The sequence below is a fragment of the Scyliorhinus canicula genome, chromosome 9, assembly GCF_902713615.1.
Source record: "Scyliorhinus canicula chromosome 9, sScyCan1.1, whole genome shotgun sequence".
NCBI classification, from domain to species: domain Eukaryota; kingdom Metazoa; phylum Chordata; class Chondrichthyes; order Carcharhiniformes; family Scyliorhinidae; genus Scyliorhinus; species Scyliorhinus canicula.
Window position 1 is genome coordinate 77,978,094 of NC_052154.1, and position 14,954 is coordinate 77,993,047.

The window sequence follows — 14,954 nt, forward strand, 5'->3', positions numbered from 1 at the left end:
TTTTAAACAAAAAAGTATATTTACTGTGTGCATTTCTTAAAGGATAGTGAAAAATGAAACCATCTTGAAGTTGATGGTTTATTTTTTTTTCTTGGCGGTCGTTGACATGTGAGAGTACCTTTAAGAAATGGGTGTTTATAAATGGGTGTGTGTATAAATATCTGTAGTGAGAGTACCTTTAAGAAATGGGTGTTTACTACTGCAGTGATGTCAGAGAGTGGGTGGAGCTGGGCTGTCTGTCAGCTTTTTACCTTCATTTTTGAGCATTCTGCAGGGTGTGTTTTAGTATCATTTTCAGAGCTGGATAGCTGCAGTCACAGCCAGAAAGTGTATGATCTCTCTCTGTAATCTAAGACTGTAAATCGATCCTGGTGATTTAAAACTAATAACAGTAGTGACTTTAACCTGATGTGCTTCTGGTAAAATGTGTTTTAAGTCGTATGGATGTCAAAAGGAAAGCTCAAAGGATTACTTAGTGTTGTACACTTTGGGGTTCTCTAAACCCTGGTCCATAACAGAGTTCGCGGGCTCTGATGGTGGTGTGTCGTTCAGGTCTGTTGCTGTTTGGGTTGTCCATAAAGGTCCTGATGTTCCAGGTCCCAAAATCCATTTGGGTGGGTGAGGTGGAAGATGCCGGTGTGTGGATTCTTTTAACGTGGGGTGGTCATTGCACACCAACCATCACCCGGTCCCAGTCGAGCGAGGTCTTGGCCCAGTATCAGGGTAGGCCGAGACAACTGGAGACCAGGTTTTGCTGTAGGACAGGGACTAATAAACACTTATCCTCCGATCATCTGCCTGCCTGTCAGTGACACCATTTTAAAGGGTGATGTCATTTTCATTTTCCTTCCCCCTCGTGTCTTGCAGATTCGTCCCTGCTTGCACTGCTCCTCTCGGCCTGCTGCTTCTCTTGTCACCCCGCTGCTTCTCTCATTCCGCCCCTCTTGCCCCACTGCTGCTCCTCTTGCCCAGCGTCACTTTCTGAATCCTGACATCATCTCAGGATCTCTGCCTGTGGATTCGATGAGGTACGCTGTGCTGCTCTTTTTGAAGTTTCCCGCCTCACTAATCAGCTGTTCCTTCACCAGGTCCACTCTCTCTCTCTCTGGTGTTCACATTACCTCCCGTCACCCCGACTGCATCCCACCCTCCCCAACTGTTCCCCCAACTACATCCGACCCTCTATAACTACTACCATCCCTTGGCACTGCTCATCTGTACCCCACTCTCCCTACTACCCTCCCATCTTCCCCATCTTTCAATTACTCCCCACCTTCTCTGACTATCCCCACCCCTTCCCCCCAAAATGCAGTTTACTAACTTTTGTCATGCCTTTCTCTATCCTGACTCCGGAGGGTTCAGGTCAAGAGGCTAACTGGAACTGGAAGTCATGGTGAAGGCTTGCTCTCTTGCAGTTTTCCAACCAGTGAGGACCAGCAGGATATGGCTGCAGGAGAGTGGTAAGAGACTAGCTTGGGAATTGGGTGAGGTGAGGTCGGGATGGGGGGCGTCAGTGGTGGAGAGGGATGTTGTAGGGGGCAGGGCCCAGAGTTCGATATGGCCTGGACTTTAGCAAGGTCCAGGTTCCAAGGAGGTTCAGCAATGGGTCGGGAGATCCTGAGACTGTGGTAAGAGGTAGGGAAAGTACATCTTGAGACTGAGGAGAGGGGTGTTGGTGTAGGCTCCGTGACTGAGTGAGGTGGGTGGGGTGAGTTTAGGTCCTGCAATTGCAGGGATCAGGATGGGAGCGCAGGCTCTGAGACTAGGAGGGGGTTGGTAGATGTCGGCCCAGAGACTGGGGGAGGGGAAGGGAGGGTCGCGCAGGCTCCAAGACTGGTGGGTGGGGTGGAGGGTGTAGGCCTTGAGACTCGGAGAAGCAGTGGGCAGTTGGACTGGGTGTTGGGGGCGGGTTCTAGGTCAGAGGCGGATGAGGCTTGTTTGCTTTTTTATTTTATTATATACTCTCATTTCCCATTGCTGCCACATTTACTTTGTTACTTACATTGTTGTCTCTTTATCATCCATCTCCGCTAGCGAAGCGACCGTTGTTCTTTTCTCCAGAGTTGGTCACCCTGGTGGAGTCAGCACAGCAGAGTAGCTGGAGATTGGTCAGAAGGAAGGATAACATGGTAGCTGAAATGTAAGGAGTGAGTGAGGGAAACTTCTTGAAAATAAGCAGTAAGTGTTGTTTAGTTTTTCCATCATAACATGTACGAAACTGAATTGATATTATCATGATCACTTTGATGCCTAATCATTCAGTTTGATGTCTGATGATCACCTCCAAAAATTTAACAAGTTGTGATGGTTTTTGACCGCTTTTAAATGCCTTAATGACTCCATGAGTAGGAGGATCATGATGTTAATTGAGTGGTTAGTTTATGGCAATGAGCACTATTTTTGCAATCAAGACTACCTCTAGGTTACACTATTTGATGTTTTTGGGAGCACAGTTGTCGGCAATATCGATGTCAAAATTTTCTGGTAGGGCTATAGCATACTGTTTTTGCTGTTTATCATTCATACTATTCCTATGTTTTAATTTCACTTATAGAAATGCATGGTGCTGCTCCTGGCATGCTTTCCTCATTGATTGTTATGGTAGAATAGGCTATATGCCAGGCCACAAGGTCACAGATTGTGGTGAAACAGGAGTATGCTGCTGCTGAAGTTCTACAGTGCCTCATAAATGTCCAGTTTTGAACTACTAGTTCTATTTTTAATTTAGGACAGTGGTAGCATTGCAAGAGATCTTCCGGCACTCCGTCCCCTTTTCCAAATCCCCACCTCAGAGTGAGAGAGCTGAATGGTCAGTCTTCTTAGGTCTCCTCTCAATTGTTGAGGGTGTTGCAGTCTGCAAAATCCCAAGTACTGCTGAGTTTTTCTCAAAAATGCCATAGAGAACCTTTTCAAAATGCAATCATACCTACGACAAAATTGTTGTGCCATTTCTGCCCCTCCCCCCTTTAATTTAATTGGGGAGTCTAGAAGCAGTCCTCTGGTGAATGTAGGAAATTGTTATAGATTATATTTTGTAGTAGTAATGTTATTAAAAACCCTGGGTTCAAATACGTACAGACAGTATGTCTGCTAAAGCTGTAGTTAATATGTCATAAAACTGAGGTTAGCATTGATTTTACCCATTTACTTGTTTGCAGAGAGACGGCTAATGGAATATTGTTTCTGTTTTTGGAGGTTGCCTGGGCTATAGATAATGAGGGATGGTGTTTCGTCCTAGTTAAGCAGGTCATAGGAGATCTTAGTGGGATACAGATGATGTAATTAATGGGAGTAGCCAGATGTGGCGCTAACAATTGTACACAAAGACTCAAGTGAAGTACAAGAGAGGGTTTATTGCTGTGAGATGCTATTCCTCCGGCGGCAGCTGTAGAATAGTATCTCAGTGAAGCTAGCGCATATTTATACACAAGCTCCCTGTGGGCGGAGCTAGCCAGCAGGGGCTTACCGGAGAAACCTGAATTACAGGTACGACCATACATCCCCCTACTGCAAGCACACATATATACAGTGGTTGTATCACCACACCAGGTCTGTCTATAGCTTTGCAATCTGCTGGACTGAATAGTTGAATAGCAGTTTGCTATAGAGTTATAGAATCATAGAGGTTTACAGCATGAATACAGGCCCCCGGCCCAACGTAAACATGCTGCCCAGCTTTTACCACTAAGCTAGTCCCAATTGCCTGCATTTGGCCCCTATCCCTCTGCACCCATCTTTCCCATATAACTGCTGAATGCTTTTTAAAAGACAAAATTGTACCCGCCTCTCTGGCAGCTCGTTCCAGACACTCATCACCCTCTTTGTGAAAACAAATACCCCTCTGGACCCTTTTGTATCTCTGCCCTCTCACCGTAAACCTATGCCCTCTAGTTTTAGAATCCCCTACTTTTGGGAAAAGATGTTGACAATCTACCTCATCTACACCCTCATTATTTTATAGACCTCTATAAGATCAGCCCTAAGCCTCTTACGTTCCAGGGAAAAAAGTCCCAGTCTATCCAGCCTCTCCTTATAACTCAAACCATCAAATCCTGGTAGCATCCTAGTAAATCTTTTCTGCACTCTTTCTAGTTTAATAATATCCTTTCTATAATAGGGTGACCAGAACTGAACACACTATTCCATGTGTAGTCTTACCAATGTCTTGTACAACTTTAACAAGACATCCCAACTCCTGTATTCAATATTCTGACCAATTAAACCTAGCATGGCGAATGCCTTCTTCACCACCTTGTCCACCTGTGACTCCATCTTCAAGGAGCTATAAATCTGTACCCTTAGATCTGTTTGTTCTGTAACTCTCCCCAACTCTCTACCATTAACTGAGTAGGTCCTGTCCTGATTTGATCTACCAAAATGCATCACCTCACATTTATCCAAATTAAACTTCATCTGCCATTCATTGGCCCACTGGCCCAATTGGTCAAGATCCTGTTGCAATCTTATATAACCTTCACTGCCCATTATGCCCCTAATTTTGGTGTCATCTGCAAACCTACTAACCATGTTTCTTACATTCTCATCCAAATTATTAATATATATATAACAAATAACAGTGGACCCAGCACCGATCCTGGAGGCACACCGCTGGTCACAGGCCTCCAGTTTGAAAAACATCCACCCTTTGGCTTTGATCGCCAAGCCAATTTTGCATCCAATTGGCGACCTCACTTTGTTGCAATTATACAGGGCCTTGGTGAGGCCACATCTGGAATATTGTGTGCAGTTTTGGTCTCCTTATCTGAGGAAACATGTTCTTGCACTAGTGGGAGTGCAGCATAGGTTTACCAGACAGACTACTGGGATGGCGGGACTGCCGTATGAGGAGAGATTGATTCGGTTAGGATTGTATTCGCTGGAGTTCAGAAGAATGAGGGAGATCTCACAGACAGCTATTAAATTCGAACAGGACTAGCTAGACAGAGTAGATGCAGGAAGGATGTTTCCAATGGCAGGGGTGTCCAAAACCAGGGGTCACATTCTGAGGATACGGGGTAGGCCATTTGGGACAGTGATGAGATTTCTTCACCCAGAGAGGGGTGAGCCTGTGGAATTAATTACCACAGGAAGTAGTTGAACCCAAAACATTGTGGCCGGGATTCTCCATTTCTGAAACTAAGACCGATTCCGCTACTGCTATGGGGCCAGCCCCGGCATATACACACTTCACTCCCCAAACACACCATCCCAGCCAGCAAGATGGCAGCGAGGAGAGCAGCCCTGAGGTTTACCAATGCTGAGTTGGAGATCCTCTTGGAAGCGGTGGAGGAGCGGCGGATGACCTTGTACCCCGGATCAGATCAGAGCGGGAGCGCAGGACTGGCAGTGCCAGGTGGCATCTATCAGGGGATAGCTTGGCTCGCACCCTCATCCCATGGAGTAGTTTGGGAGCCACTGAGCACCCTGAGGGAGGGGGACGTGATGGGGCCCGTGCTGGTGACTCCTGCAGGGGAGGTGCCGGAACACTGGAGCACCTCAGACGCGCCCCCTCCTGTCCCTGGAGCATCTGGTGGGCAGCGGGCAGAATGGGGCAGCACCATGCTACCTGGGACACCCAAGAAGCAGCCGGGCCCATCCAGGCCCGGTCGCCCCAGAAGAAGCCCACCAACAGGGACCCAAGGTTGCAGGGCGGGACTCACAGGTTGCTTCCACTACTGCTGTACCATCTGGGTATCACCCGTAATGCCAGGAAGTCAGACACTAGTTACGTTGGCACAGGTGCAGGCACAGTTTAGTTATAAGGGCCAAGGCACAAATTTGTATGTATATATTCGTTCACATTAAACAGCAGTTTCCATCATTACAACCTGCCTCGGTGCCCTGTCTGATTGGTGTGAGGGGTGGACTAGTGTGGTCAGTGCAGGCTTACATTAACACTGCAATGAAGTTACTGTGAAAAGCTCCTAGCCGCCACATTCTGGCGCCTGTTTGGGTACATGGAGGGAGAATTCAGAATGTCCAACTTACCTAACAGCACGTCATTCTGGACTTGTGGGAGGAAACCGGAGCACCCAGAGGAAACCCATACAGACACAGGAAGAATGTGCAGACTCCGCACAGACAGTGACCCAAGCCCGGAATTGAAACTGGGACCCTGGCACTGTGTGATCTTGCGGGGATCAGGGGTGGGGGGATGGGTGGAACTCTCGACCACCGTCAACCCAGCTATCCAATGGGACCGTGTGATGGAATGACCAGCTTGCACGCAAGAATATCCCAGGTGGAAAGTACTATCGTGGGCAGGAGTCAGACGTTGTCATAGATGAGAAGCACCATAGCACATCGCAAAGCGGGCTGTCATCACCCTCCATCCCAACGACCAGACCTGATGTTACCCAACCCAGGGTCCCCACCCCGTAGTACGACAGGTATGTATCATGGAGGGAGTTGCAGGCAGGGGTGGCTGGGGGAAGGTAGGGGGGAGGGAATGCGGGTTGGATGTGGTGTCCGTTGCCCCCTGGCTAGCACCCCATTCCCCAATCGGTGAACATGGAGGTGATCAGAGCATCCCGTGTGCGTTGGTCCTGATGCGAATGTTGTGCGGCTTCCCGTGCCTGCCTGGGCTTCATGTCTTCCCCCTCCCACATCCTCTTCATCGAACGAGGCCTGGCGTCCCTCCTCCAAAAAATCGTCATTCTGCTGTGCGATGTTGTGGAGGACGCAGCCGGCCACCACAATATGGGTGACCCTCTCAGCATCATACTGGAGGGCACCTCCAGAGTGGTCCAGACACCTGAACCGCATCTTCAGGAGGCCGAAGCACTGCTCAATCACACCCCTGGTTGCTGCATGGGCTTTGTTGTAGCGGGTCTCCACCATGCCGGGGGGGGGGGGGGCATCTCAAGCATGTCAGTAAACGTCGAATGTGACAGGATGAAGGTATCGTGCTCACTGCCCGGGTACTGGACACAGATGTGTATGATGCCCTGATGGTCACATATCAGCTGCACGTTCATTGAGTAGTACCCTTTTTGGTTTGTACTGAATGGCCTGTTATCTGCAGCTGCTTGCAGGGGGACATGCATCCTGTTTATCACCCCCTAAACCTCGAGCATCCAGGTGGGCTTGGTCCATATTGAAGTGGATGTATTGAGATGCCTGAGCATATTGAGCCTCCATGATGGCACGGATGCGCCTGTGCACCAAGGTCTGTGAGATCATGGACAGGTCCCCATCATCTTGCAGATATGTCGCACTGATTCTCTCTGCTCAGTCAGAGTCTCCGACGGCATGCCCGGTCCAGCAGGTTCTTGAATGACAGGTGGTGCCGGTACACACGCCTCTTGCGTCACCTCCCTTGGCACCTCGTCCTTGGCCTGTTGGGCAGCCGGCTCTCCAACCTGGGCAGCTGCCACTTGCCTCTCTGCTGCCTGCTCCACTGCCACGTCTTTCACCTCCTCAAGCAGGTCCAGCTCTTACTGCCGCAGGGCATTCCCCAGGGCTGCGACGACTAGCAGGAAGGCCACCGTTGCTGGTTGAATTCCAATATCCATTATCTGCAGGGGGTGACATGTTAGCTTGAGGCGTACCCCTGTGCCCAATCAGATCCACCGGGATACACTGTGGCCCTGGTTCGCACTGCGGGCTCTGCACCTGTATGTCCCTCCTTCCCCCATCCCCACACCCCTGGCCCCTTCGGTGGCCAGCACATGAGGGCCTCTGGCCCTAGCACCCGCCCCTAATGCCAGGGGTACCATTGGCTGGCTCTGCCCCTGCCCGTAATAGGCACTGTGGCCCCCCTCGCGGCTACTGTGGGTGTTGCCCTGGATGGGCTGTGAGGGGGGGGGGGTTGTGGGGGCCCATACGGTCAGTGTCGCTCTGCAGAACCAGGGTGGGTACTTAGTGGGGTGCGCCGCAAGATGGTTGCTTTGCAGGCTGCGGTAATGGCAGTTCGTGCATGGACACCGCCCCAGTCCCGTGGGGGTCACCCCGGCCATTTGGCCTGTTCACCCCCTTCCCCGCCCTGGCAGAGCCCCCGACCCAGCCAGCCAAGCCAGTGACCGGCCTGGCAGCGACGACTAGCAGGAAGGCCACCGTTGCTGGTTGAATTCCAATATCCATGTTCTCTCTCTCTCCAGCCACCACGCCGGTATAACAATTTTTAAAAGCGTAAGTGAACCGCGCTGTCGTTAACTCGACCCATCGGAGGCAGAGAATTGCGGAGGCCCCGGAAGATACCAGGTCAGGCTCCCTAATGATATGCAACCGGTGCATGCATTCCAGAATGCATTGACGCCACTGCCGAGCTGATGGAGAATTGCGACTTGCCGTCAAATCGGTGTCCACCACGATTTTGCTGTCGGAACTAATTCTCTGCCCAATGGCATTTCCTGATTCCCACGTTGGCCAAACGAGAATACCGCCCATATTTTCAAGAGGCAATTAGATATAGAACTTAGCGTGAAAACAGCATTAGGGAATTGAGTTGGATGATCAGCCATGATCATAATAATGGCGGAGCAGGCTTGAAGGGCTAAATGGCCTCCTCCTGCTCCTATTTACTATGTGTCTATGTAAGTCAATTTTTAATGTGAGAGGTATGGAAATGTGTAGTTCAGAAGGAATATTGCCAGAAAAGGTGGTAATATGTGGGATTACAGGTGAAGTGAGCAGTGTTCCATTATGTACGGTAAAGTTAGAGACTCAGGTGTGAAGTGGTGGTAGGAATAATAGAGGAATTACCTTTTTCAGGGGTACAGTTTTATCCTGGGTAATTACCACAGTTGGGAGTGGGTTTAAAAGTCTGTGGAAAGTCAAACAACTGAGGTTGTAAGAAGCATATCCTGGAGTGTTTCCAGATTGTGTGGTGACAAGATCACAAAGTCACAGGTTGAGACAGTTGGAGGAGAAATCAAGAAGATAGTTCAGTTGTCACAAAACAGTTTTTTAGAAAAATGTTTGTATTGAAGTTTTTTTTAATGACAAGCATCTAACGAACATATAATTCAATTACACAGTTGCGTCAATCATAACTATTTTACTATACATAGCCAAAATGTGACTGAAATTTACACTTGTGTTAAAAAAAATACGAAAAAGAGACAAGTGGTCCCCGTTTGCACTGAATTTGGGTGCATTAGAGTACTATAGAGAGAGTTTGGTGACTGAGGGATATTAAGGGTTCATTTTTTATCTAAAGTCTAGTCTTTCTTTTATTTAGTAAATTAAAAGTTGCGATTGGGATAGAAGAAGGTGAGTTTTAAACCAGCTTTAAACAGAGTTCACTCAGGCTCTACTTGCAGCTGCAGCTTGTTAATTAGTTAACTGGATTAGGCCAGTTTTCAGAGGGTAGAGTCAGACAGTATAAACAGGTTGATATTAAGAAGGAGGATGTGCTGGAAATTTTGAAAAGCATCAGGATAGATAAGTCCCCTGGGCCTGATGGGATATGTCCAAGGTTACTACGGGAAGCGAGGGAGGTGATTGCTGCGCCGTTGGCGATGATCTTTGCGTCCTCACTCTTCACTGGAGTAGTACCGAGTGATTGGAGGGAGGTGAATGTTGTTCCCCTGTTCATTCACCTGAGGAAGGAGCTGCGCTCCAAAAGCTCGTGTTTGAATCAAACCTGTTGGACTTTAACCTGGTGTTGTAAGACTTCTTACTGTGCTCACCCCAGTCCAACGCCGGCATCTCCACATCATGTTCAAGAAAGGGAATAGGGAAATCCCTGGGAATTACAGACCAGTCAGTCTTACGTCTGTAGTAAGCAAAATATTGGAAAGGATTCTGAGAGATAGGATTTATGATTATTTAGAAAAACATAGTTTGATTAAAGATAGTCAGCAAGGCTTTGTGAGGGGCAGGTCATGCCTCACAAGCCTCATTGAATTCTTTGAGGATGTGATGAGACACATTGATGCAGGTTGGGCAGTGGATCATAGAATAGAATTTACAGTGCAGAAGGAGGCCATTCAGCCCATCGAGTCTGCACCGGCTCTTGGAAAGAGCACCCTACCCAAGGTCAACAACTTCACCCTATCTCCATAACTCAGTAACCCCACCCAACACTAAGGGCAATTTTGGACACTAAGGGCAATTTATTATGGCCAATCCACCTAACCTGCACATCTTTGGACTGTGGGAGGAAACCGGTAGCACCAGCAGGAAACCCACGCACACACAGGGAGGATGAGCAGACTCCGCACAGACAGTGACCCAAGCCGGAATCAAACCTGGGACCCTGGAGCTGTGAAGCGATTGTGCTATCCACAATGCTACCGTGCTGGATGTGGTGTATATGGATTTCAGTAAGGCATCTGATAAGGTTCCCCATGGTAGACTCATTCTGGAAAGTTAGGAGGCATGGGATACAGGGAAATTTGGATGTCTGGATACAGAATTAGCTGGCCGAAAGAAGACAGTGAGTGGTCGTGGATGAAAAGTATTCCGCCTGGAGGTCAGTGACCAGTGTTGTCCCACAGGATCTGTTCTGGGACCTCTGCTCTTTGTGGGTTTTATAAATGACTTCGATGAGGAAGTGGAAGGATAAGTTTGCCAATGACACGAAGGTTGGTGGAGTTGTAGATAGTGTCGAGGGCTGTTGCGGTTACAACAGGACATTGACAGGATGCAGAGCTGGGCTGAGAAGTGGCAGATGGAGATCAACCTAGATAAATGTGAAGTGATTCATTTTGGAAGGTCAAATTTGAATGCTGAATACAGGGTTAAAGGCAGAATTTTTGGAAGTGTGGAGGAACAGAGGGATCTTGGGTCCACGTACATAGATCCCTCAAAATTGCCACCCAGGTTGATAGGGTTGTTAAGAAGTCGTCTATGCGTGCTGACTTTCATTAAGAGCCGCGAGGTTTTGCTGCAGCTTTATAAAACCCTGGTTAGACCACACTTGGAATATTGTGTCCAGTTCAGGTCACCTCATTATAGGAAGGATGTGGATGCTTTGGAGAAGGAGCAGAGGAGATTTACCAGGATGCTGCCTGGAATGGAGGGCATGTCTTATCAGAAAGGTTGAGGGAGCTAGGGCTTTTCTCACTGGAGGGAAGAAGAAAGGGAGAGACTTGATGGAGGTGTACAAGGTGATGAGAGGCATGGATAGAGTGAATAGCCAGAAAACCTTTCCCAGGACAGAAATGGCTGTCATGAGGGGACATAATCTTAAGGTGATTGAAAGAAGATATAGGGGAGATGTCAGAGGTCGGTTCTTTACACAAAGAGTGGTGGGTGTGTGGAAGCACTGCCAGTAGAAGTGGTGGAGTCAGAGTCATTAGGGACATTTAAGCGACTCTTGGACAGGCACATGTACAGCAGTAAATTGAAAGGGTGTAGGTTAGGTTGATCTTAGATTCGGATAAATGGTTGGCACAACATAATAATAATGACCCTTTATTGTCACATGTATGAAGTTGCTGTTAAAAGCCCCTAGTCGCCACATTCCGGCGCCTGTTCGGGTAAGCTGACACGGAAATTGAACCCGCGCTGCTGGTCTTTTCTGCATCACAAACCAGCTGTTTAACCCTCTGAGCTAAACCATCGTGGGCTGAAGGGGCTGTGCTGTGCTGTATTGTTCTATGGTCCATTTACATTGTAGTAATCAGCATAGTAAAGATATAGTCAGAGTTGCCCTTTTGTAGGCTGAGACGGCGGATACTGTCACGTGAGTGTCCCTTTAAGAAATGTTTTTGTCTTATCACATGGCTTCAGTGATGTCATTGTATGGGTGGCGCTGGTCTGTGGCTCTGGGAGCTGGTTTTCCTTTCGCTTCGAGTTTGAACTGGTTTTGTCCTGCACAGGTTGAAAGAAGGCTTTTTTCTATCTGCATTTTAAAAGCTGCTTCCAGACTGCTTGATAATTTGAAAAGAAATAACTGTTTTCTGTAAAGAATTCAAACCTGCTGTTTTGGAAAGGACCAGGAGCATCAAAACCAGGTCTTGAGTGCTGTGTGCAGGGCCACACCTTTGAAAAGAGTTTTTGGTTTATGGGATCTTGTTATTAAATTGATACAGCTAAAGGGAGTTATTAAGGGTGACACATAGCTTACTGTAGCTGTATGGGGTATTTATGTTTGTAGTTAATAAAATGCTTACTGTGTTTGTGTTTATAAAAATGTTACATTTGTAGAATAAAGCTTGCTTAAGGCCTCTGTTTGAATACACCTGAAAGGCAGGCTCTTGTACTCATCGTAACCAAAATCGCTAAACAGTTGTAGGTCAGTGTGAACTCTATGATATACTTTGGGGTTTTCTAAAACCTGCCCATAACAATACCTACCGAATACCACACCCAGGAAGAAGCAAAATAGGAAAATAAGATCTGGCATGGCTGTACACCCTTTGTATGGCAGTACTGCTGTGTTGCCATTTGTGGGCACATGCATCCCCCGGTGTAGTGTGAAGATTTCACCTTGTCCCTTCTGTGTTGTGGTTGTTCCCTCCTCCCCATCCCCCCCCCCCCCCCCAGTGCTGGTGACGAACAGGTCTTCAAAGAGGTTGGTGAATTGTAACCCTTCCTTTGATCACGATAATGAATGTTATTTTTTCTAGTTTAGAAACTCCGCTTGGTGGGCGAGCCAGTCTGAGGCCCTGGGTGATGCTACTGACCTCCATCCAGCAGGAGTCTCCGCCAAGCAATCAGGGAGCAGGGAGGTGAAGGCCAGGACATCAGCCCCTTTCCCCACAGAGATCTGGATGCTATGATGCCCGACGACCGTCACTAAAGGGCACAGCTCCATTTTCACCCCCACCACTTTGGACATGGCCTTGAGGAAAGTAGTCCAGAACCTGATGAGTTTGGGGCAGGACAAGATAATGTGGGTGTGGTTGGCCAGATCTTCCTGACACCGGACGCACTTATTCTCCATGTCCACGAAGAACCCACTCATTCGCGTCCTGGTCAGGTGTACCCTGTGCACCATCTTTAGCTGCATTGGGCTCAGCCTTCCTCATGAGGAGGTGGAGTTTATCCTGTGCAGAGCTTCTATCCATAGTTCTCCACCTATCTCCATGCCTAGTCTTGATCCCATTTCTCTGTTTCATCCAGTGGGGCCCTTGCGTCTTGTAACAGTCGTCTATATAATTTGGCACATTTACCTTCCCCTATTTTGCCCCTGAGCTGATCGTCTGTCCACTAGGGTGTGTCCGGATATCTGGGGGAACCTTGTGGTTTCCTTGCATAGGAAGTCCTGTAGCTGCAGGTAACGGAGTTTGTTCGCTTTCAGGAGCTGGGACCACACGTGGTCCATGCCGAAGGGAACTCAGCCCATTGGGGGCGGAGCATCGCGGGTGGGCCATTGGGCTGAAACGGCACGTGTCCTGATGACGCCGGTATGAAGGGGGCGGAGCATGGCGACAAACTGCCACCTGCCCCGAGTCCAGCGTTGGAATCCATTCTCCCCCCGATTGCCGATCATGATTTTGTCGTCGGGCTACGAAGAATTCAACCCATTGAATTTGGCATTGGTGTTGCAACATTTGACATTTGTGTTGCCTATTCATCAAGAATGGGGCCCTCACGGTAGCATGGTGGTTAGCATCAATGCTTCCCAGCTCCAGGGTCCCAGGTTCGATTCCCGGCTGGGTCACTGTCTGTGTGGAGTCTGCACGTCCTCCCCGTGTGTGCGTGGGTTTCCTCCGGGTTGCTCCGGTTTCCTCCCACAGTCCAAAGCTGTGCAGGTTAGGTGGATTGGCCATGCTAAATTGCCCGTAGTGTAAGGTTAATGGGGGGATTGTTGGGTACGGGTATACGGGTTACGTGGGTTTTAAGTAGGGTGATCATTGCTCGGCACAACATTGAGGGCCGGAGGGCCTGTTCTGTGCTGTACTGTTCTATGTTCTATGACATTTGTTTAAGCAGTCCATAATCTGTTTCTGGAGAAGTTTGAAGATTGAAAACAAGACTGTTTAGATGAAGTTTATTGCTACAACCATTTAACTTGGAAATTATACATGTAGCAGGAAGAAAGAACATGATACTAGTGCTTTATCATGACATTGAGACGTAAGAACAGAATGTTCAAAGTTGGGAAAGAGACTGAAATGAACTATACTACATGTATTAATCTGATGAGGTATGTGTCATATAGTGTAGCAGTAGTGTTTAGGAATGAATAGTGCTTAAAGTTGATAAAAGCTTTGGAAAATGAAGCCATCTTTGCATGTTGCAGTTCATTTATAAAGGGGAATGTGATGACTGTACAAATTGTATATATATTTTGTTGTAGTAATGTTATTAAATATGTATAGGCAGCACGTCTGCTAAAGCTTTAATTTAGATGTCATAAAAGTGAGATGATGATTAATTTACCCATTTACTTGTTTTAGAGAGATGGTTAAATAAATAGTGTTTATGTTTTTGGGAGGTTCTCTGGGGTGTAGATAATGAGGGATGGTTAGTCCTCGTCATGGGCATCTTAGGGGTATACAGATGATGTAATTAATGGGTGTAGCCAGGTCCTGTCTACAGCTTTGCAGTCTGCTAGAAGATTTTAGTTGAACAGCAGTTTGCTGTAGGATTTGAGTCGACAAGATAGTAGGATTTTCAGGGTCTCTCTCCAAAGGTCTGCACAGAGAACAGCAAGTAAACCCTGGTTACTAACTTTATTTATGAGTGGACTTTGAACTGGGATGTATTGGGTTGCTTTGTTGAAAATATATAGTGGCAGGTGTAGATAGTGAATTAAAATGTTTTCTTTATTTAAGAGCTGTTTTACCTGTTAATTGTAAAGTTGTTTCTTTTATGTTAATATGATTAATTCTGTGTTTTAAATTAAAGTTTGTTTTTCACATGAAAGATATCTGTTGGTCAGTGTCATCACTCCTGAGGTGAAGTATCCTTTCCTCACAGTTTTATAAATTGCAAATTGCTTGGGGTTTCTCTTCCGGTATCCTCACATAAACTGGGGTCTGGGTCGGTATCCTAACAACCTCTTAATTGTTTTTGTCTTGAGAAGAATAACCACAAAGCCTGTACATTGATGTTTT

General features: G+C 47.5%; 1 protein-coding gene across 2 annotated transcripts in view; it reads right to left on the reverse strand.

Moving 5' to 3' along the window:
• LOC119971449 (Y+L amino acid transporter 2-like) overlaps positions 1-14,954 on the reverse strand; it is a 212,264-nt gene that overhangs the window by 63,628 nt on the left and 133,682 nt on the right. Inside the window, exon 5 of one of the 2 annotated variants that reach the window (XM_038806989.1) lies at positions 2,027-2,133. The exons of the other annotated variant lie outside the window; for it this stretch is intronic. Within the exon in view, the coding sequence (XP_038662917.1) occupies positions 2,082-2,133 (52 nt within the window). The 3' untranslated portion in view covers positions 2,027-2,081. Of the gene's footprint in view, positions 1-2,026; positions 2,134-14,954 lie in introns of those variants that run through there. 2 annotated transcript variants of the gene reach the window in all.